Raw genomic sequence first — 22648 nt, forward strand, 5'->3', positions numbered from 1 at the left:
GAACTCCTAAGAGGTCCATTTGGCTCCCTTCTAAGTGCCAGGATTAAGGGTGTGTGCACCCTGTCTGCCTCTTGCTTCTGAACTTGCTTGTGATCTCTTCTACCACTGACATAAAAACTGTGTGTTGCATCTAAGCAGCACTAACTCTGAACGCACTAAACCTTAACCTATGGTTTCCTTTGGTGAGATTCTCTCCCTTGTCACAGCATCTTCCCTTCTACTAACAACCAGAACTCTACACTGCTGTGACTGGACTTGTGGGTGAATGTTATTCCTGCTGAAGTCTTTGTCTCTACTTCACTTCTCACACAGTTTCTATTGAGAAGTAAGTAGTGTCTGTGTGTCATGCTGTCCCCACTCTGAAGTGCTCGCTATAATATGTCCCTTGAGACCCCCTGAAAAACTGGTCTGGAGTAAAGGTAAATGAAATCAAAAGACATTCCTTTGTATCTTACATTATGATACGACATACACACACACACACACAAGAAATTTGAAGGGCAGGGCGATGGTGGCACACGCCTTTAATCCCAGCACTCGGGAGGCAGAGGCAGGCGGATCTCTGTGAGTTCGAGACCAGCCTGGTCTACAGAGCTAGTTCTAGGACAGGCTCCAAAGCTACAGAGAAACCCTGTCTCAAAAAAAAAAAAAAAAAAAGGAAAAAAAAAGAAATTTGAATAAGTGAAACTCATGAAATTGTAAAACTTATTTTTTGATAACTATCATAAAAAAATAGATGAATCAGATCTATCTGGACCTTGTGAAGTGCAATGCCTGCCTGAGTATTTTGGCATGATTGCTGTGACCGTGTGTTACAGCCGGTGATTTACAGCTGGGAGGTAAGGTGCATTCATCCTGCATCCAAAGGGTTCTAGGGAAGGGTTCTACTCACTCTGCTGTCAGGGAAAACAGGTGAGTTTCCCATTCTTTCCGAGCATATTTTGAAGTACACTCATAACACATTAAGAGAATTTTGAATTACAGTGATAGTTGTTCTTTTCAATTGCTGCTAATAACATTGGTTGAAAGTTATGGATGTAGAAAGGAGGAAAATTCATTGCTACTGCAAACCAATTGTGAACAGCAACTTAAAGAGATAAATAATGTTCTAAATAACAGCTATACTTGTATTTATGTAAAGTACGACCTCTTTCCTTTTACTTTGTATTTATGCAGAGGAGCAGTAGTGTTTTATTTCCTTCTGTTGTTCTTTTGCAATTCTCCTATCTCTCAGTCCTTCCCATGTGTATATTACCACTCTTCAATGAAGTAACAGGGCATTTAACAAATATCGCTATGTGTAATACTGTATTTTAGCGTTTCTATTTCAATGTTTTAGAATGTTAATTTATATGAAAATGAATAATAGAATTAAAAAAAACAACAACTGTGCGATGTCACCTACCATACTAGAACCCTGCAGAAGGTCCTCATGAGATATGCTGCCCTGGCTCGAATATTTCAGGGCTTAGGACCAAAGTAAACCCCCTTGCTTGACAGGCTACCCAGCTTGGGGACTTTGTTACAGCGACACAGGACTGACTCCAACATCTGTAGATTCAACGAGAAAGCAATCAAGGAAGAAAGCAGTTTCTACAAAAAGATAACGATAGTTAAAGCGTTAGGGGCCTAAAGTTAGATGTTCAAACAATGCCATTCTTGCCCACCATGGAGTAAAATTTTTAGGGGACAAACCGAGAGAATTTAACCAAGTAACATCAGAACTCCTAAAGTCTGTATGTTGAGGAAGAATCACGACAGCTTCCATCATGGAAACAGCTAGACTGAAATGCACTTTAATGAGAAACATTTCCTCCTAACTGCAGTTTGTAATCTGCAGCCGTGTGACATCAAGACTTTGCTTCCTGCTCCACAGGCTTCAGATGCCACTGTACCACCAATTCCCCAGTGCTCTTGAGGCACGTGCTAGACATGGTCTCTTCTGTGGGAAGTCCTTGTGGCAGCTTCAGGGGCTGGATACGTATCAAGTGTTTAACTACTTTCAACTTTGCGTTCACTGAAGGGATGTTCTTGTGAATTTGAGGGGTGTGTGCCTATGAACAAGAGGAACAATAGCACAGATCAATTTAACAGGCAGTGGAAACATTAAACTGAAGGCATATCCTTCCTAAGGTAACTTATGAGTAGGTGGCACTAAGTAGCACATTAAACATAAGAAATAACAACTACACGCAGTGTGGGTTTAGCACCATGAGACTGAGCACACCGAGACTGCCATGACGGTAAGGACTGCTCATACCTTCTGCAGTCCAAGCATCTTGATTGTATCCTTTTCCCAGTACGGACACCTTTTTGTACTTTTTATTCTTGTAACAATGTGTAGTTTATGAGGGTGCTGGGGGTCCCCACCATATTTTTCATGATCTTCAGGTTTAGGCTGAAACACCTAGGAAGGGAGAAGTACAATTTTTATACATTTCCTATTCCTTCTCTCAGAAATGAACACAAACGAACAAAACTGAATAAGGACCTCATCCCTAATCTTTATGTAATATTCAACCTCAAACTGAAGAGTTCAGATGAAGTTTAAGAATCACATACTTCAAGAAAAATAGCAGCTGGGCGGTGGTGGCCCACACCTTTAACCCCAGCACTTGGGAGGCAGAGGTAGGTGGATCTCTAGTCTACAGAGTGAGCTCCAGTAAAGCCAAGGCTACACAGAGAAACCCTTTCTGGAGAGGAGGGACGGAGAAAAGAAAAATACCACACAGGTAAAGGTTTTGGTTTGGTTTTTAACTCTGAACGAAGCAAGAGCCCTAGATAATGTGAAAGGATTTAGACAGCAAGAACCTGAAGAACAGTGCAGGCTCCAGTGCCCAATCAGGGCAGCCAGTGTGAACAAATCTCCCAAGAGCTAAAAAACTCAACCAGAAACTGAGGGCAAGTGGTAAATTCTGTCCTTTATACTTTATCATATAAAAAAAAAATAAGGGGTGGTGCTGGAGAGGTGGCTCAGCAGTCAGGAGCACTGTTGCCTTTGCAGAGGACCGGGTTCAGTTCCCAGCATCCATATGACACTCACAGCCATACTAACTCTAGTTCCAGAGTCTGCTGAGGTCTTCTGACCTTCCCAGGCACCAGGCACTCACATGGTGCACACACATACAGGCAGCCAGAGAACTTATACACATAAAACACAATTTAAAACCTAAAAAGAAATATCCAGTATAGGGGAAAATATAAAGCTATGGCTAACTGGTCTTTATTATGCCACTGTGCCTTCAAATATGCAGACAAAACATATTTGAACACCAAAAACTAAGAACCAGCCCAAGAGCTGCACACAAGTGCTCACACGGCTGCATTATTGCCCTACTGGAAGCAAGCAGGATGTCCTTCCGTAGGAGAGAACACAAGCAGACTATAAACCCTTGGCATGGACTGCTATCCAGCCATAAGATGAAATAAATGACTAAGCCATGAGAAGGTCCGGCAAAACCTTATGCACAGGCTATACGATCCTAAGAATGTGAGATTCAGGGCAAGGTAAAAACCACAAAATGGGTAAAAAAGATCACGAGTTGCTAGGGTTTAGAAGTCATGGGTGGAAGTTAACAGGTGGCAAAATGCATGGTTTCTATGTGACACTTGAATACTGAATACATGATACTATATACTTATCAAAATCCACAGGATACACAGCATAAAGAGTGACCCCTAGTATAAATGATGGCCTTCATATTTCATCTATTTTAATAATTGCTCTATATCAACATAAGATGTTAAGTATTGGGGGAAATATATGTTGGAAAGAGGAAGCATAGAGGAAGCCTTGTGATTTTCTGATCATTTTCTTCTATATAATTAAACTACCTTACAAAACAAAGTTTAGTTAATCAAAGAGCAAGAAAGCAAGTAAAACCCAAACAAAATGAAAACAAGACAAAATAAAAATTAATGAGGGCTTAGTCGGTGTTATCTAAACTTAAAAAAAGAAAGATCGGAGTCAATCGGCAGTAGTTCACATAGGAAGTCACACATGATAGTCTCAATGGGACTCACTGCTTTCTCAGGACAGTGGTGATAAAAACCACAATATACAAAGGGAAAACCATGATCAGGAACACATAGACTGGGAAATATTAAGAGCCGGTTCCTATGAAAACCAGCGGGATCAGGGCAGAACAGTCACCATCCTGCAGTGCTCCAAACACTACTACATCTCTATGCACAAGTAACTCAAAAGCAAACGAGCCCCAGCGGGCTGCGAGCTGTGCCCAGGGTGAATGCGCTGGGGGCCATGCCTGAGCTCCACTCCCCAGTAGCCAGATGATGGCAGGAGAGAACTGACTCCACAGAACCCTCTCTATACCGCCACACAGTACACAGTCAGAGCGTGCGCACACACGTGTGCAGAAGGAAACGTAGACACAACACACGCGCACACACACACAATGTAATAATTTTTTAAATGTGAAATTTTATAAAATAGGTACTCTTGAAAATATTCTTTAAAAGACACAGGTCTTACTTTATCTGGAATCCTTGATCTGGTAAACTTGTGCCGAATCCAATCTGTACCAATGAGAGATCCCACACCTTTCTTCACAGTCTGCAGCAGAAAATACTTGTTATTCACAACTCCGTGTAGTGTGAAAATCCATACCTATCAGTGTTAGGTAACAAATGTCTAATGTATTGTAATCTATACTAGCTAATGGTTAAATGCATGGATACATGTCATTTAAGCACTAAGGGATGATAAAGCAAAAAGCACACATATATCAACTTCCAGTTCACGAGTTGGTAACTTCCTTCTCTCAAAGAGTGGAGGCAAATACTTCCATCTCTGGAGCTACCTACCCAGTCTCTACTGCCAAGACCTGCCTCCACCAATACAGTAACTGGTATTCAATACTGAATGCAGTAACAGGTGCTATGCAAACAAATGGGTGATGTGGGATTCCCCTCTGTATGCTGTGAATATCATTGATTAATAAAGGAACTGCTTTAGGCCTATAGCAGAGCTATAGGGGAACAAAGTTAGGCGAGGAAAACTAAACAGAATGCTGGGAAAAGGGAGGCGGAGTCAAGGAGAAGCCATGGAGCCTCCGCCAGAGACAGATGTGCTGAAACTTTGCCAGTAAGCCAGTCATGTGGTGATACAAAGATTAATGGAGATGGATTAAATTAATATGTAAGTTAACCAATAAGAAGCTAGAGCTAATGGGCCAAGCAGTAATTTAATTAATATAGTTTCTGTGTGATTATTTTGGGGCTAAGTGGCCAGGAACTAACTAGCGGCCTCCTCCTACAAATGGGAGCAGCTGCTTCAAAATAATTTTTCTAAGATAAGTGATGATCCTCAGATTTGCTCTGGAGGTCATGATTCACCAACTCTTTGTTGTTCATTTGTTTGGAGACAGGATTTCTCTGTGTAGCCTTAACTGTCCTAGAACTCACTCCTCTGTAGACCAGGCTGCCCCTGAACACTGAGATCCTCCTGTTTCTGCCTCCCAAATGCTATAATTAAAGGTGTGCACCACCACAACCAGTTAAAGTGTGTGTGCTAGTTACCTTATTTTTGTGGAGAAGGAGGTCTTTTTATTTTTGTTTTTTCTGGAGCTGAGGACTGAGCCTTGTGCTTGCTGGGAAGTGCTCTACCACTGAGCTAAATTTGCAACCCCAGTTTACCCACTCTCAGGCTGGGCGCTAAGTAATAATTTACCTTCAACAAAATCATGAAAAAGAAATCCAAGTTCACTGATGCTGGTCTGACAGCTAGGGAACCTGCATAGGACCAAGCTGGGCCCTCTGAATGTAGGTGACAGTTGTGTGGCTTGGGCAGCTTGTGGGGCTGCTGGCTGTGGAACCGGGATTTATCCCTAGTGCATGAACTGGCTTTTTGGAGTCCATTCCCTATGGAGGGATACATGAAGGAGGCCCTGGTCCTGCCTCGAGTGATGTGACAGACTTCACTGACTCCCCATGGGAGGCCTCACCCTCTCTGAGGAGTGGATGGAGGGTGGGGTTGGGGAAGGGGGGGAGCGGGAGGAGGTGAGGGAGAGGGAATGGGGATTGGTATGTAAAACAAAACAAAAGATTGTTTTAAAATTTAAAAAAAATAAATGATGAGGTAGGGATAGTGGCAGGCTGAGGTAGGGGCCGGCCTATAGGTTAAGACATTGTCTCAAAACAACATTCAAATCCACAGTGAGTTCTTCCTGCCCTAACACCTCCACCAGGCCCACCCCTGCCTCATCTGCACTACTCAATCCTAGTTTACTCTTGCAGTTGGAAACAAGATCCACGGCAGCCTTTCACACAGTCACTCTCCTCTAGCCTCCCCTGAACCTCAGAGCTGACACCAACAACCAGGGAGTAAGTCCAGACGGGGTAAGAAAGGGGACACCTGGCCTTTGTATACCAGAAATACCAGGCTTCTAATTCTACTTCTGTAGCTTACAACTTCAAGATTCAAAACACACATCCTCTTAGGGAATCAGTTTCGAAAGTATCAGAAAGGAAATCCTCTGAATTCATAAGCTAACCTGAAGTAGCCAACACTTCCTTCCCTATTGTCAGGAGCAGTCTGTGCCCAGTCTGGTCTCCATGTGGACACTAGCCATTCCACCCCACTCTCTAAATACTGGAAGGAAATACTAATGAAATGCTAATGCATTCCTAACATTTGGGAGATTATCTTCTGCTTTTTCTAAGTATATCTGACTTTCTGTGATTGAAAATGTATACTTTTCATAATTGAAGGGTTTCTCTTAAAACTTGAAGATTAAAAGAGATTAAGGGGAATCAGCAGTAGACTTTTTATCTGCTTTGACCTATACAAAAAGATGTTTTGTGGCTGAAAATATTTAGGGAAATAGAGAATAGCACATAAAACAGAAATAAATAAGGGCCAGAGCACAGCTCAGCCAGAGTGAGCCTGGTCTCAGCCATAGCATTTGCCCAGTGTTCACAAGGCCCTGAGCTTCATCTTTGTCACCATTAGATAAATAGAACAAACTAAATCCAATTAATTTATATCAAAAAGAGCTTTTAAAAAGAACAACTTGCTTGTGTGGTTTTCTGTTTTTGTTATTTTGATTTTTGAGACAGGTTTTCTCTCTGTAACAACCCTAGCTGTTCTGGAACTAGCTGTTTTAAGACCAGGCTGGTCTTGAATTTACAGAGATCCGCCTGCCTCTGCCTCCCAAGTGCTGGGAGTAAAGGCGTGCGCCAGCAGCACCAAGCCACTTGTGTGTTTTATAATCAAAAAGAGAGAAAAAAACAAACAAACTCTTAGGCTAAGGATGTAGCTCAATAGGCAGAGTGCTCGCCTACCACGCACAAAGCTCTTGAGTTCAATCTCCAGCACTGCAATGCTGGAGTCAGAAGTTCAAGGTTATCCTCAGCTATACAGTGAGTTTGAGGTCTGCCTGAGTTAAATGAGAAACACAGAGAAGACTTACCAGCAGTCTGCCTGGAGGCCTCTGAAATACTGAACACAAAACACCAGCCATAAGTGTAGTAATTCTTCCCTGCAGAGGCTGAAAAGCAGGAAACAGACTACCGGTCAAACATATTACAAATGGACAGATTTACAACCCTTCTGTAGCGGTAAAACCACAGGTAATCATACACTAAGCAATCCTATTTCCATCTAGTGAGTTTAGAGTCTATGCCCACTGGAACTGGGAAATGGGAGTTTCTATCACCTGAAACTCTTCACAGCACACATAAAGAATATTTGGTCCTTTTTCTTGGTTGGAGAAATCACAGAATGTACGAAACTAGACAGGACTGAAGAAATTCCACCCCTTAAAGTCAGAATCAAGTACCCTCTTACTATACATACGAGAAAAACCACTTCCAGAAAGCTAGCATTTACCCGAGGGTAGCTAGCCATTCAGAGAGCATGGACAGACGGACACTGGGACACATGCCTATAACCCGACACCTGGGGAGCCAGGGGCAGTAAGATCCTGAGCTTTAGGTCATCCTGGATTACACAGCAAGATCTAGTCTCAAACAAACAAAACAGGAAAAAAAAAAAAGCAATGTACTCAACCCAGTTCTAGCTAGCAGTTCAATATATTTTCACTAGATCACTTACACTTTTCTGTTACAAAAAAAAAAATGGGAATTTGGGGTTGAAAAGACGGCCCAGTTGCTAAGGTACTTTTTGTGCAAGTCTGAGGACTTGAATTCAAATAACCAGCAGCTATGGAAAAGCTAGATATGGTGGCCTGTATCTATCTCCCCAGTGCTGGAGGAGCTGGAACGTGCTGGCCAGCCAGCCTACTGAAACTGGAAAGCTCCAGGTTGTGAGACCCCATCTCAAAAATAAGGTGGCAAATGTCTAAGGTATACATTTCTAACCTTCACACACATGTGCACACAATGCATATACACAAAAACAGGTCACTTTTTGCCTATTTAGTATTTTTAAAAATTATTTTTCTGCATTGCTTGTTTTTGATGTTAAGAAATTTATTTATTATGTATACAGTGTTCTTCCTGCATACCGGAAGAGAGCACCAGATCTCATTACAGATGGTTGCTAGGAATTGAACTCAGGACCTCTGGAAGAGCAGTCAATGCTCTTAACCTCTGAACTATCTCTCCAGCCCCCTGCATTGTTTCTGTAACCTCAAAAAGTTGTATTTATTCAGATAGGCATAAAAGAGGTGTAGCCTAATGCAAATCGAAAGCAGAAAGATGAGATTCATGAATTATATGTATGCCTTGAACAGATACTTGGTGTATAGTTTTCCCCTCTAAAGAAAACAGTACCTAGCTTACAAATTATCTATTTTATATAACATTAGAAATAGTAGCTCTGTACCCCAAACAGGGTAAGTGCTGTACTACTTCCCAACCAGATTCTAGCTCATGAGGTCTATAACCTTCTGTGATGTGAACGAAGTAACAGCTGGAAGTCTAAGATGTCACTTGAGAAGAGCTGGACCCTGGAAAAACTGCTCAGCAGCTGAACTAATCAAATCCCAAGCTATTTTCTCACACTTCTTCCGAGTTAAGCATTATCTGCAAATCCAACTCATCCAGTGCTGCTTAACTTTTCAGCTGGGCTTCAAGAAGCAGCTGATGGTCTGCTGCACCCCGCAGCATCAGAAAGGAGGTACTCAGAAAGGCAAATCCATGGGGATGTATTAAAGAACTCCCAGTGGCCCAACTGGAGCGACAAGCATCAGCTTATAATTGGAGCAAAAAAACAAATGTGGGAACGTTCACACAAATATACATGGGTAAATTAACTGGAAAGAGAAATAACGCTTCCTGTAGAAGAATTCTGTTTCTTATGGATTCCTTTCCCTCCAGGGAAGCAGAGAAAACTTCATCACTTCAACGAATTACAGCAAATGACTTCTATGGAGTAAGGTCTACCCCTACTAAACCGGTTAGCATCTTCAGCCACACTGCGGCCAGCACTCTCAATCCCTTGCCTTAAGGAATACTTGCGCCTCTCAAAGCAGCATCTGCACTCAAGATTTTCTGCTGAAGTTTAACTTACAGATATAAGCAGCGTCACCATCAAAACTAACTGCTTTTGTTGTTGTTGTTTCTGGGGTGGGAGTGGGGTGGGTGCTGAGGACCAAACCTAGAGCCTCGCACATAGAAAACAAGTACTCTCCAGCTTCAATGTTTTATGTCTTAATAATAAAGTAGGTTACTCTTATTAGGCATGTACCTTTGGAACCTTGGAGCAACTATACTGCCATCTGCCGTACATCAGCTTTCCTCCGTACTGCTGCAGAAAAGTACGACTGGAGAGATGATGGCGCAGCAGTTAAGATCACTGGCTGCTCTTCCAGAAGACCCAGATTTGATTCCCAGCACCCACATGGCAGCTCACTGGTGTTTGTAACTCTAGTTTCAGGGCCTCTGACAATCTTCTGGTCTCCTTGGACACTGTATGCACGTGGTGCACAGACATAACAAGTAAAACACCCATACACATAAAAACAAACTGGAAAAACCATGGAGCACATGAGGTCTATAAACTATTTCTATACATATGGATGTATGTGTATAAACAGAAAAATCTGAAGGTTGTCCAAGCCATTTTTCTTCTCCCTCACCCCCAGCGTCTCAGTTTTGTTCTTAGTTTTTGTTTTGTTGTTTTTCCTGTTTGCTTGTGTTGCTTTTTACAATGACTTTGAAGCGAAACGGTTCTTTAACCCCAAACTACACCAGCTCTTAAGTTGTTAGGGTTTTTTTTTCTTTCTAAAGAAACAAGGTATACATCTATAATGGGGTGTGAACATTCCTGAAAATGTAGAGCATAGAATTCCCCATCCAATCAACCGAGGGCTCTGAAATTAACAATTATCTCTCTTCGTTGAATTTTCAGCGCCTAAAAGTAGTAGGCAGCCGTCCTAACTGCCTCTTGGCCAAAAGAGAAGGAGCTAGAGAGTTGACAATCAAAGCAGCTTGCAAAATCATTGTCTTTAGTAAACAGCAACTGTAAACAAAACAAACAAGCAAAAAAGCTGCATTCGGAGTCGCAGTAACTGAAAATTAAGTTTTTCCTTTAGAATTTTTTCCCACTGATGCTCAATGAGCATCCTAGAGTTAGTTTAAACCAGACGAACACTGGAAAAGCTACCGACATTCCCGAACAGACAGGCGACCCAGCAACCCGCGAATAAAGTGACAATCCGACGGCCCAAGAAACCCGTCCTGGATACAGACCTAGTAACATCGCCGGGACCTCCAGGTGGGATCGGAAAAGGAAGTCAACACCTGCAGAGAAAGCCTATGTGAAAACACACAACGCCTATAACTCCCGCAACCCGACTCACCCGCGACCTCTCTGTGCAGCCGGAAGAAGCGGAACGGAGGTAAGCGGACACAGTGCAACACTCACAACGCGCCGTTGCTATCACGGGGCGTCTAGCTCTTTGGTTCCAGCAATGGTATTTTTCGTTCTGGCCCAGTGACTCCCATTCACAAAGCGCCACAGAAGACTGCGCAGGCGCAGCGGTGTCACATGAGCGCTTCCTCGGGTAGGGGACTAGCCGTGGGAAGACCTGGCAAAGCCCAGGAGTTCTCGCTGTGATGGCCAAGTCCAGCCTGGGGCAGGATCCCGACAGCAGCGCTGCGGTGGCTGTGCTAAAGCGGGCAGTGGAACTGGATGCGGAGTCCCGGTACCAGCAGGCTCTGGTGTGTTACCAGGAGGGGATTGATATGCTCCTGCAGGTTCTAAAAGGTGAGCTAGTTTCGGTTTCCGCTCTATTTGGGACAGTGTGAAACTTAAGAAAAGGAAACTTTCAAACTACTAGGAAGCATTCAAATTTAGGAGCTATAGTCTGATATTCTGCTGGACAACGGAGGTGGTGGCCTTTATAATAGACTAATGTTATCACGAAGGAGCTTATTCTGAAACATAAGAGACATAAATAGAAGACATAAGCCTTGTTAGGTCTTGCGTTTGAATGAATCTTATTTTGTTGTTGCCAGTTTGCGACAGGATTTTTCTCCCCCTTACTCTCTCTGTCTCTCCTTTCCACCCCCACTATTACCCAGTGGGTTTCATTAGGGTGGACATTTGTTTACAGGAATATGTGCACCTTATCAGTGACTACATCACTGAATAGACTGTCTCTCCCCATCAACAATTTATAAACACACACACACACACATATACATATATAAAGATGCGGGGGGGGGCGGGCTTGAACCTCTACCTCTTTCATAACAGTGCTAACAGGCCCAAGTTAGTGGTGATCTTGTACAGGTAATTAGAGCTGCTGTGAGTTAGAGAGCAACATGCTAGAAAGTCTTGAGTCCGTACCACTCCTCCTCTGGCTCTTATTCCTTCTGCTCTTTCTTCTGGATGTTCCCCTAGCCTGGGGATGAAGGTAATAAAACCACAGGAGGAGCTCCCCCCTCCCCCCAGGACCTATGACCTCCAGGGTTTTGTACTTTCAATCCGATGTGAATTCTCTCCTGTCAGGCAGGCATCAGATCCAGTCAGAAAGCAATTTGGTACCCTAGAACATTTGCCATATGTTCCATAACACATAACACCATGCCACTATTGCACCAATGGGCTTATTTGGCCCTGCTGGTTGGTTCTAACACAATGTATGACTGAATAAGACAATCTTCCCCCAGCGGCTTGTGTAGCACTTTTTTTTTTTCTCCGTAGCTTTTGGTTCCTGTCCTGGAACTAGCTCTTGTAGACCAGGCTGGCCTCGAACTCACAGAGATCTGCCTGCCTCTGCCTCCCGAGTGCTGGGATTAAAGGCGTGCGCCACCACCGCCTGGCTTTGTGTAGCACCTTCTACCACTATGAGAACTAGCCAATGAGGAAGCTTCGAACCCAGTTCCAGCTTGATTGTCTCTCTGTCCTTTGACCAAGGCATGTGGTGTGTTCAGCAAGAGTCTTACCAGCTAGTTTTGGTGGGCATCCAAGAGCAGTGGCAATTCCTATATTGTTTTGGGGATCTCACAGGCCTCCTTGACCAAGACCTTAGGAGGTAGCCCACTCCCAGCATTGGGATTTACTGTTAGTGACTCATGTTTCTGGGAGCAGCTTTATCTATCCACAGAGATACAACTTTTAAAACCTTTATTTATTTATTAATTTTTTTGATTGGTTGACTGTCCTATTTAGGGTTACTATTGCTGTGATGAAACACTATGACCAAAAACAAGTTGGGGAGGAAAGGGTTTATTTGGCTTACACTTCCATGTTGTTGCACTCCATCACTGAAGGAAGTCAAGATAGGAACTCAAGCAAAACAGGGACCTGAAGGAAGGAGCTAATGCAGAGGCCATGGAGGGTTCCTGCTTCCAGGCTTCCTCCTCACAGCTTGCTCTGCGTGCTGGACCACCAGCCCAGGCATGGCACCACCCACAGTGGGCTGGGCCTTCCACACTAATCACTAATAAAGAAAATGCCCTAGAGCCCAAATTTATGGAGGCATTTTCTCTTCACCCCCACCTCCCAGACAGGCTTTCTCTGTGTAGCCCTGGCTGCCCTAGAACTCCCTTTGCAGGCCAGGGTGGCCTCAAACTCAAAGGTTTGTCTGCCTTTGCCTCCCAAGTACTGGGATTAAAGGCTTGGGCCATCCTGCCTAGGGAAGCATTTTCTTAATTGACTTTCCCTCCTATCAAATGACGTTAGCTTGTGTCAGGTTGACAGAAACCTATCCAGCACACATAGCAAATATCAACATTGTTATTTGGGCAAACCCTGTCCTCCAAGTCTTCTCTCCAGGTGTTATGGCTGGTTTTGTGTCAACTTGACACAAGCTAAATTTACCTGAAAGAAGGGAACCTCAATTAAGAAAATGCTCCCTTAAGATTTCTCTGTAGGGCATTTTCTTAATTAGTGATTGATGGAGGAGAACCTAGCCCATTTGAATGATCACATCCCTGGGCTGGTGATCCTGGGTTCTATAAGAAATCAGGCTGAGCAAGCCAGGAAGAGCAAGCCGCTAAGAGTACTCCTCCATGGCCTATGCATCAGCTGTTACCTAAGGTTCTTGCCCTGTTTGAGTTCCTGTCATGATTTCCCTCATTGATGCATAATACCATAAGAAGTGTAAACCAAGCCTGACACAGTGGTGGTGCACACCTTTAATCCCAGTACTTGGGAGGCAGAAGCAGGCAAATCTCTATGAGCTTGAGACCAGCCTGGTCTACTGAGTGAGTTCCAGGACAGCCTACAAAGACATACACACAAAGTATAAGCCAAATAAACCCTTTCCTCCCCAACTTGCTTTTTGGTCATGGTGTTTTGTTGAAGCAGTAGAAACCCTAACCACAAGTTGGTACCAGGATAGTGGGTGACAGACATGACCATGTTTTTTGGGGAGGGTTGTGGAAGGACTTTAAAACCTTATGCAAGTAAAGCTATTGAGTGTTCAATGCTTGGTGAGCTGTTGAAGACCAGTTTCGACAAAACTCATATGTTCCAGGGTAGGAGAGTGAGGATTAGAATTATTAAGAGAAAGGAACAGAGATATGAGAGAACTAAGAGAGAGAAACACAGAACAGCATCGGAAGGGACTTTGAGTGGTTACCAAATACTGAATTTGCCTGTGTTTAATTTTCATATGCTTTTATACCCCAATACAAAAGCGGGGGCAATGGGGGGGGGGGAGAAGGCAAGAGACTGCTTTAAAATGACACAAAGGACAATCAGAACAGTTACTTGCTTCAATACTTGGGACATCAAGCCATTATTTCCTGGGTAAAGTACGTGATGTTTGGGGCAGGAATGTGCAGTGAACACACCCTGTACCAAGTATCCTGTAGGTAGCCACTCCCTATGTCAAACCTCATATTTTAAAAGAAGGGGCACAAATAGGCTCGAATTCTCTGACCTTTGGTCAGGGTGGAGCGGACCCACCTCTATGGCCATCTTAATGTCCGAAACACAAGTAACTACACCCTAGGTCAGGGTGTGTAGCCACACTTGTTAAACTCTCTGGCCTTCAGTCAAGGTGGGACAGGCTCACGTCTGTGTGTGTCCCCACAGTGAGCTGCTCTGTAGGTCTTGGGAGCTAACAACAGCCTAGCAGGCTGGGGACAGGGACATCAAAATGGTAGGAGGCATGTGAGAGCACTCACTGTCACCCTGCAAGTCCAGAAGCCAGAGTGGGGAAGGGCTTGTCTCGGTCTTTTTTACATTTATGAGTGTGTGTGTGTGTGAGAGAGAGAGAGACAGAGAGAGAGAGAGAGAGAGACAGAGAGAGAGACAGAGAGAGAGACAGAGAGAGAGACAGAGAGAGAGACAGAGAGAGAGAGAGACAGAGAGAGAGGGGGGCGGGGAACATCTGCTTGATAATGCTACAAAGTACATCTGGAGGTGAGAGAACAATTGGCAGTCATTTCTCACCATTCCGGTCCCAGGGATGGAATTTAGAATTTCAGACTTAGTGGCAAGTACATTTACCTGCTGAAACATCTCGCTTGCTTGCCCAGTCTTATGTAACTACTCTATGGGCAATAACTGGCATCATAGGGAACTCATTAATGCTTTGCAAGGGCAGCACCTCAGTCACCTCCCACTAGGCTCTACTACTTGGAGACTCCACTACTTAACATTGTTACAGAGGACTGAGCTTCCCATTCTTGAACCTTGGAGGGAGGAGGTACACTTCAGTCATATCCAAGAGATAGATGTGTATCTGTTCAGAACTACAGAAGGACACTCGAGCATATTGGATTGGAGCACAGTGATAAATAGCAGGGAATTTGTGGGAAACTTGACAAAAACCCCTGTTCTTTTTCTCAATTTGTAGGCACCAAAGATGCCAGTAAGAGATGCGCTTTCAGACGGAAAATCTCTGACTACATGGATAGAGCAGAAAACATAAAGAAATACTTAGATCAAGAAAAAGAAGGTAAAAGGTTATTTTTGAGAACATGTCTGGGGTTGGGGCTCAGAGGCAGGATGCAGCTTGAGGCCCTGGGTTCAGAGCTCCTGCTTGTGGAGTGTGGTGTGGTCTGGGCCACTTGTGCCTGGTACCTTAACAAATTTTCTGTTTTATTCCTCCCCATACAGGGATCTTCCTTCCTTCCTTCCTTCCTTTCTTCCTTCCTTCCTTCCTTTCTTCCTTTTTAAAGAGAATTCAGAATGAGTTTCAATGTTCTTTTTTTATTTTTTATTTTATGTGTATTGTTGTTTTGCCATGGGTGCTGCGTCCCCTGGAACTGGAATTACAGATGTTTGTTTCCAGGCAGCTGTGAGTTGCCATGCAGTTCTAGAAATTGAACCTGGGTCCTCTGGAAGAGCAGTAAGTGCTCTTAACCACTGAGCCATCTCTCCAGCCCCAGAAGTTATTCTTAACAGTGTCTGGTTTTCAGTTTGGGCCCTGGGGATTCAGACATCCTTTGAATACCTGACAAAAGCTTGGCCATTTTTAAGACATTTGCAGATCGCTACGAAGCATATGGGTGGACCTCAGTTTAAGAATACAGCAGAAGAATACCGAATGTGGATCCTGTGTTTGTATTTTCTTTTATGAAAAGATGAAAAATCATTAGAATAGCTAAAGAAACTCCAAGGGCCTCTCAAACATTGCTGTGAATCAAAGCATTTCATGAGTTATATATTCCTGAAGATTAAGAGGTGAGGTAGGTATTCCTCTGGATCTATTATGAGTTCCCAGCTCATGAGCCTCTGTGTGAGTCGCTGTGGCCATCTCACCTGAAGCACACTGGTGTTTTTACAGCCAGAGATGCTGGTATCCCCAGGCCTCGGCTTTTCTTCCTAACTGTCCTTACTACAGCCTTCTCCCCACCTCTTCCTAGGGTTTCGTACTAATTACACCCAGTTTATGGTGGTTGAGTGAACAGTTAGATTAGCCTATGTGACTAGTTTGGCTTAGATGCATGGTTTGCGTGTTATCTCTATGCAAATGTTTTTGGCTTTTGTTTTGTTTTGTTTTTGGTGGTCCTGGGGATTAAACTCAGTGTCTTATGCTTGTAGGTGAGTATTCTACTGCTAAACTATGGCTATAATCCAAACGTTTTTTTTTTTTTTGACTGCTCAAAAAGCCGCCACGTTTTTTGTTCTTTTGGTTTTTAGTTGTTTTGGTTTGGGTTTTTGTTGTTGCTGTATTTTTTTTCTTTGTTTGTTTTTCAGATGGGGTCTTTCTGTGTAGCTCTGGCAGGCTGGAACTCTCTTTGTAGACCAGGCTGGCCTTGAATTCATAGAGATCCACCTCCATCTCTCTCCAGAATGCAGGAAAATGCATTTCATTTTCCATTTTACAGTCTCATAAGAATGTCAGTCCTCATAGCATGAACTATTAAAAGTCTGCTTAAAACATATCGTAGCATGCTTAGCATACACAAGACCCTATATTCAATCCACAGTACCAAAAGCAGGCAGACAAACAAATGAACTAACAAAACCCCTTAAAACAAGAAAAAAAAATGCAGCCAGGCTGTGGTGGTAACACACCTATAGTCCCAGCATTTGGGAGGTAGAGGCAAAATGATAAGGAATTCAGGGTCACTCTTAGCTATATAAGGAGTTTGTGCCCAGGCTGGGATACATTTGATCCTGTCTGAAAACAGAGCCTCAAAGAAACACTTAAAGTGCTAAGCATGACTCCAAAACTGTACAGTTACATGTTTCAGCACTCATTTTACAATGTGATTGCAAGATATGAAATGGCAAGTCTGAAAAGAAAGAAGATACAACCAAGTACATCCTGTGTTCTGCCCACGGTGACAGGGGCTTAGTGACACCTGTGTGCAGTCAGTCCTGTCTCATAAATCTTTCCCAGTCCCTCAGAGACAGCGAAGGAACACTTTTCAAGTAACCTCTTGTGGGCTGGAGAGATGGCGTGGCAGAGCCCGGGCTGCTCTTGCACAGGACCCCCAGGTTCAGTTCCCAGCACCCACACAGCAGCTCACAACCATTTTTAACTCTACTTCTAGGGACGCTAAGGCCCTGTTCTGACCTCAAAGGACACTGCATGTATGTGGCGCAAATGCATACAGGCAGGCAAGACATTAATACACATAATTTATTTTTTTAATTTTAAAAAGGAAACATCTGGATGGCCCCCTTTGCCTACCCTCTGTGAAGACAGGAATCTGCCTCTGGAATAGTGTTTTGTCTTCTTTCCCTATGTGTAGGAAACATTTGTAGTTGCATAATACAGAGAAGGCATGTGATAGCTACTGAGTAAATCAGTTGAAAAGATTGTAACTTATCCCGATTAATCACTGTGTGCACCATAGCGGCTGTGTATAACCAAAGTGTTCACAGTGAGGCGGTTCAATGGGTAAAGCCACCTGCCAGCAAACCCACGGACCTGAGTTCAATCCCACGTGGTAGAAGGGAAGAGCCACTCCCACGAGTTGCGCTCTGCCCTTTGCACATGCCATGAATACACAAAAGAATAAAGGTGTAATTTTCAGAAAGTGGTCACTGGTCACATTACAGTAGCTTATGTTTTGTAGATGGAAAATATCACAAGCAAATTAAAATAGAAGAGAATGCCACCGGTTTCAGTTACGAGTCACTTTTCAAAGAATACCTTCATGAGACAGTTACAGAAGTCTGGATAGAAGACCCTTATATTAGACAGACTCATCAGGTAAGTGGAATGTACGAAAACAGAATGAAATGCAGCTTTAAATGTGCAGTTAGCTGTCTGTGTTTATGGGTTTCCTATCCATGGATTCGATGGAGGATAAGAAATACTGTTAAAAATTCCCATCTGTACCGAACATACACAAGCATGACAGTGTAACGGTGATGTGTATTGTTTACATTGTGTTGGGTAGCATAGGTAGTTTAGAAATGATTTAAAGTTCTCAGGATGGTGTGTGTAGGTTCTGGGCTGATAGAGAATCATTTAAAACAATGGATGGGGAGGCTGGAGAGATGACTAAGAGGTTAACCGCATTGGCTGCTCTTCAGAGGCCCTATGTTCAATTGCCAGCACCCACATAGTGGCTCACAACCACCTGTAATGAGATCTGGTGCCCTCTTCTGGCCTGCAGGCATACATGCAGGCTGAACACCATATACATAATAAATAAATACATTTTTAAAACTAAATACATTGATGGATGGAAGCATCTGTGGACAGGATCTTGCTGATGAAAAACTATGTGAGTTAGTACTAACCCATCCTGATATCTTTCAGCTGTATAACTTCCTTCGGTTTTGTGAGATGCTGATTAAGAAGCCATGCAAAGTAAGAACTATTCACCTTCTCACTGCTACGGATGAAGTAGGTATCTGAGAAACCTCATCTTTTCTTGACTTACCGCGTTCAATCACAAGTGACCTGGTCCAGTACTTTAGCTAGATATAGTTCCTTGGCAATAACTCACCTTGTAATACCAAGCATAGCATATCTTCCCAAAAAGGCTATTGATTTTAGAGTGTTGCCCTTGTATTCGTACATTTGGTTGGGTTTGAGTAGTTTGTCAGTTTAGTCTCTTATAGCGAGCTGCGTGGTGTCACACCTGATGGAAATGTATAATCAACTCCTGAGATGGCTAAGGCCTGACCTATGCTATGATCACGCAATGATTATCAGCTGCCTGCATATGTGTGAACCTATGGGCAGTGCCCACCTGGCAGTTCGGGGTTGGCAGCCCATGCCTACTTAAGGGCTGGGAGAGGTTTGCCCGGAGAGAAGAGGGAGAGAGAGAGGAAAAAAGGAGAGAGGAGAAGAAAAAGAGGAAGGAGAAGGAGAGGGAAAGAGAGAGGTTTGCCCAGAGAGAGAGGGGAAGAGAGAGAGAAAGTGAATAAAGTCCTGGAATAAACTGCAGTGAGAAGAGCTCCGGTGGTCGCGTCATTCCTTGCTGGACGAGGTGGGGCGTGACAGTCTCGGGCATCAGTGTTGATGCAGTCTGTACTAGTGACAGTTCTGCCCCTTGCTGTATGTATCTGGGGTTGGATTGTCGCTGTGTCTCTTTTGACTGTGTTTTAAGTACAAGGGCATCCAAGTAATTCTAATTTCTAAGATTAGTCTAAGAAGTAGACAGTCTCACATGGATGACTGAATATCATCACTAAAATACATTAAAGGATGCTGGGCAGGGTGCCACATGCCCGTGCATCTATCAGCAGGGAGATGCAGGAAGGAGTCGTGTGGTATTCACATAAGGAAAGCAATTGTTTGTATAAAAACAATACGTACAAAAGAAAAGAATTACCCATTCTTCGGTTGCTTCCTTGAGACGGTAATGTTGAAATTAATATAGAATCTTTTCAGTTTAATCTCTCTATGGTATTGATTGTGTAGCTCATGGATAATTTAAGTTATTAATAACCGAGGAAGTAAATTCTGTTTTATGCATTCAATAGGGGTTTGGGAATGCGCAGCAAAGTAGTGGCCTGGAAGAAATAAAGCAATCCCTCAGGAGTCATGGCGTGCTCTTGGAAGTAAACTATTCTTCATCTATACACGACCGAGAAATCAGGTTAGTGTCTATTTTATTTTTTCATAGTTGGGACACATTTTAAGAATTCCAGTGTAATATAATTATATACACATATTTAAATATTAAAGCTTCAAATCAAGCTCAAACTTAAGTAACTTTGCACTTTGGACAAGAAATCTTGGCTTACCTCACTCTATAGTGAGTTTAGTTCATTCCTAATCAAATAACATGTATGGTTCTGTGTCATGTGGGAAGGAGCTCTTTTGTGCAGATCATAGCCAGTGTTATGGTAGGAGATAATCCATTTCCTACTGAAATTACTATTTACCTTGTGTGGCTTCAGTGAAATGTTCTAGTAGTGTGGTATTAATCAGGAAATGGACATACAGCTTCTTAGGGATCACACTAAGAACCCGTCCTTCCAGGCAGAGGCAGGCGGATCTCTGTGAGTTCGAGACCAGCCTGGTCTACAGAGCTAGTTCCAGGACAGGCTCCAAAGCCACAGAGAAACCCTGTCTCGAAAAACCAAAAAAAGAAAAGAACCCTTCCTTCCCTTTAGCATAGTGGCTTTCATATGATACAGCAAAAAGGCTCTTGTTTTTAATGCAGAGTTAATAAGATGCTAAGTATGCAAAATAGATGGCAGTGATGCTGTTGTTGAAGCAGAGGTCAGGGGCTGGCCATCTCCATCTCTGCATAGTGGCTCTGTGTTATGCAGTGTTCTTCGTGGAACAGAAATTAAAGAATGAATACACACACACACACACACACACACCACACACACACACACACACACACACACACACACACACACACACAGGGAATTTTTTAGAACAGTTCACAGGCTGTGGTTCAGCTAGTCCAACAATGGCTGTCTACCAATGGAAGGTCTGAGAACCCAGTAGTTGTTCAGTCCCTGAGGCTGGAAGTCTCAGTTGGTCTTCAGTGTACACCAGAATCCTGAAGAAGTAGGCTCTAATGCCAGTGAAGGAATGGACGTGCCAATGAGAGCAAGCAGGCAAAGAAAGCAAGCTTCCTTCCATGACCTTCATAAAGGTTGCCCAAAGAAGGTGTGGGCCCAGATTAAAGGAGGACCTTCCCACCTCAAAAGATCTGGATCTTCTCACTTCAAATAGTTTTAATGTTGTTGTTTCATTAGTTCTTTTTTGTTTTTTCTTTTTGTTTGTTTGCTTGTTTGGGACAGGGTTTCTCTATGTAATATCCCTGGCTGTCCTAGAACTCACAGTGATATGCCTGCCTCTGCCTCTTGAGTGTTGGTATTAAAGTCATGTGCCACCATGCCCAGCTCCTCCCTCTTCAAATAGTTTACTTAAAGAAAAAAAATCTCTCAGAGATGTACACAGCCATTGGGATTTTAATTAATTCCAGATATAGTCAAGTTGAAAACTGGAATAGCCATCATAGGCACCTTTGAAATGTCACCACATTCTTCCTGAACGTTCTTTGCAAACCACATGTTAACAGAGAAGAGCTTAAGCAAGCTAACTTCAAAAGTATCTTTCCCTTTAATGGTTAAGTTCTTTCTCAGCCAATCGGATTAGCTGATGGTGTTTAATGCTCCTTTTGTTTTCCTTATAGAATGAGCTTATTAGCTGAGTCAAACATAGGGGAAATTGTGATGATTCTTAACCACCTCTGGCTTTAAAAATGAACTCATATGTCTTGAATATAATACTTTACACTAATTTCAATAGGTTCAACAGTGGATGGATGTTTAAAATTGGAAGGGGACTTGATTATTTTAAGAGACCACAGGTAGGATATGATTTCCTTTATTTATTTATTTTTCTTCTTATATATTACATCCAGACTGAAGTTTCCCTTCCCTCCTCTCCTCCCAATCCCTCCTCCTACATCTCTTTTCCCCCAGATACACTCTTCCTCCCTACCCTTCAAGGATATGATTTTATGATTAACTGTGAGCACTGTTTTCTTGTTTGTTTTGCTAAACTCCTGGGATCTTAGCCTCCAGAGTGGCTGGCACTATAGACGGAACATCACGCGTGGCTTTTTGTGTGTGTCATTTTTAACAGTATTCTTCTTTTCTTCATAGGGTCGTTTTTCCCTTGGATATTGTGATTTGGATCTGAGACCATGTCATGAAACAACAGTGGATATTTTCCATAACAAGCACACAAAAAAACTATGACATGTACTAACCTAACTGTAGGTTTCTGCATTAGGTTTTTTCGGCCCGTTTTCCTTTGCTATGACCAAATACCATACACTGGATAACGTATAAAGAATAGAGGTTTAGGCTTTGGCATCTGGGGAGGATCTTCTCTCTGCATCCCACATAGAATAATGCAACAAGATGACAAAGTTTGTGAGGCAGAGCCAGCCACCCGAGAGGTCTCCCTCTCAACACTGCTATACTAAGGACCAAGACTGAACTCACGAACTTTGGGGGACACATTCAAACCACAGCGATCAAATACTGAGCTTCCTTTTTCCTTTTTTTTTAACTTTGAATGTATTTTTATAATGTATAAATTTAACAGTAAATGTTTACATTTCTACAAATTTCTGGATCTGTAAATATGTTGTTCAGTAGATGGGCAGTGTTTCTTTCTAAGTCACGGAGTTAACAAAAAGATTTTACCAGCTTCCGGCTGGTGGTTGGCGACCAGGTCAGCAGATACTGCACAGCTGCTGTGAGGAACAACTGGATGTTAATCCTGCTCCTAGGAGTTCAGAGTTCCAAAACGAAAACCACAGGTTATAGTGCACATACGAGACAGATGGGCCGAGGGCCTAGGAATGAGAACCA

General features: G+C 43.1%; 2 protein-coding genes across 3 annotated transcripts; one reads left to right on the top strand and one right to left on the bottom strand.

The window, feature by feature from the left end:
* Nucleotides 1-1780: 1780 nt before the first annotated feature.
* Mrpl30 (mitochondrial ribosomal protein L30) lies at nt 1781-10861 on the bottom strand. The gene is made up of 5 exons (XM_075980400.1): nt 10675-10861; nt 7431-7508; nt 4493-4573; nt 2261-2407; nt 1781-2054 (listed from the first exon to the last, which is right to left on the bottom strand). The coding sequence occupies exons 2-5, from the start codon at nt 7479-7481 to the stop codon at nt 1851-1853; spliced, it is 483 nt and encodes a 160-aa protein (XP_075836515.1). The 5' UTR covers nt 7482-7508; nt 10675-10861; the 3' UTR covers nt 1781-1850.
* Nucleotides 10862-10931: 70 nt separating this feature from the next.
* Mitd1 (microtubule interacting and trafficking domain containing 1) lies at nt 10932-22401 on the top strand. Of its 2 annotated transcripts, none has more exons than XM_075980399.1 (7): nt 10932-11191; nt 15240-15341; nt 17917-18053; nt 18609-18659; nt 19781-19896; nt 21573-21633; nt 21932-22401. In XM_075980399.1, exons 1-7 carry the CDS (start codon nt 11041-11043, stop codon nt 22025-22027), a joined length of 714 nt encoding a protein of 237 aa, XP_075836514.1. In that variant the 5' UTR covers nt 10932-11040; the 3' UTR covers nt 22028-22401. The 2 variants fall into 2 exon arrangements, with proteins under 2 accessions (XP_075836514.1, XP_075836512.1); XM_075980397.1 differs by having other exon boundaries at nt 10934-11191; nt 18609-18695.
* The last annotated feature ends 247 nt before the right edge of the window (nt 22402-22648 follow it).

This window comes from Microtus pennsylvanicus, chromosome 7 (assembly GCF_037038515.1).
Source record: "Microtus pennsylvanicus isolate mMicPen1 chromosome 7, mMicPen1.hap1, whole genome shotgun sequence".
Taxonomy (NCBI): domain Eukaryota; kingdom Metazoa; phylum Chordata; class Mammalia; order Rodentia; family Cricetidae; genus Microtus; species Microtus pennsylvanicus.

What these genes read in the sequence shown, in the direction of transcription:
- Mrpl30 (XM_075980400.1), bottom strand. Translation starts at nt 7,481, where the DNA reads ATGGCTGGTGTTTTGTGTTCAGTATTTCAGAGGCCTCCAGGCAGACTG. An exon ending in GGCCTCCAGGCAGACTGCTG is followed by an intron (nt 4,574 to 7,430) that starts GTAAGTCTTCTC and finishes TTTCTGCTGCAG; the next exon opens with ACTGTGAAGAAAGGTGTGGG. An exon ending in GATCAAGGATTCCAGATAAA is followed by an intron (nt 2,408 to 4,492) that starts GTAAGACCTGTG and finishes CTCCCTTCCTAG; the next exon opens with GTGTTTCAGCCTAAACCTGA.
- Mitd1 (XM_075980397.1), top strand. Translation starts at nt 11,041, where the DNA reads ATGGCCAAGTCCAGCCTGGGGCAGGATCCCGACAGCAGCGCTGCGGTG. An exon ending in TTCTCACTGCTACGGATGAA is followed by an intron (nt 18,696 to 19,780) that starts GTAGGTATCTGA and finishes TGCATTCAATAG; the next exon opens with GGGTTTGGGAATGCGCAGCA. An exon ending in ATTATTTTAAGAGACCACAG is followed by an intron (nt 21,634 to 21,931) that starts GTAGGATATGAT and finishes TTTTCTTCATAG; the next exon opens with GGTCGTTTTTCCCTTGGATA.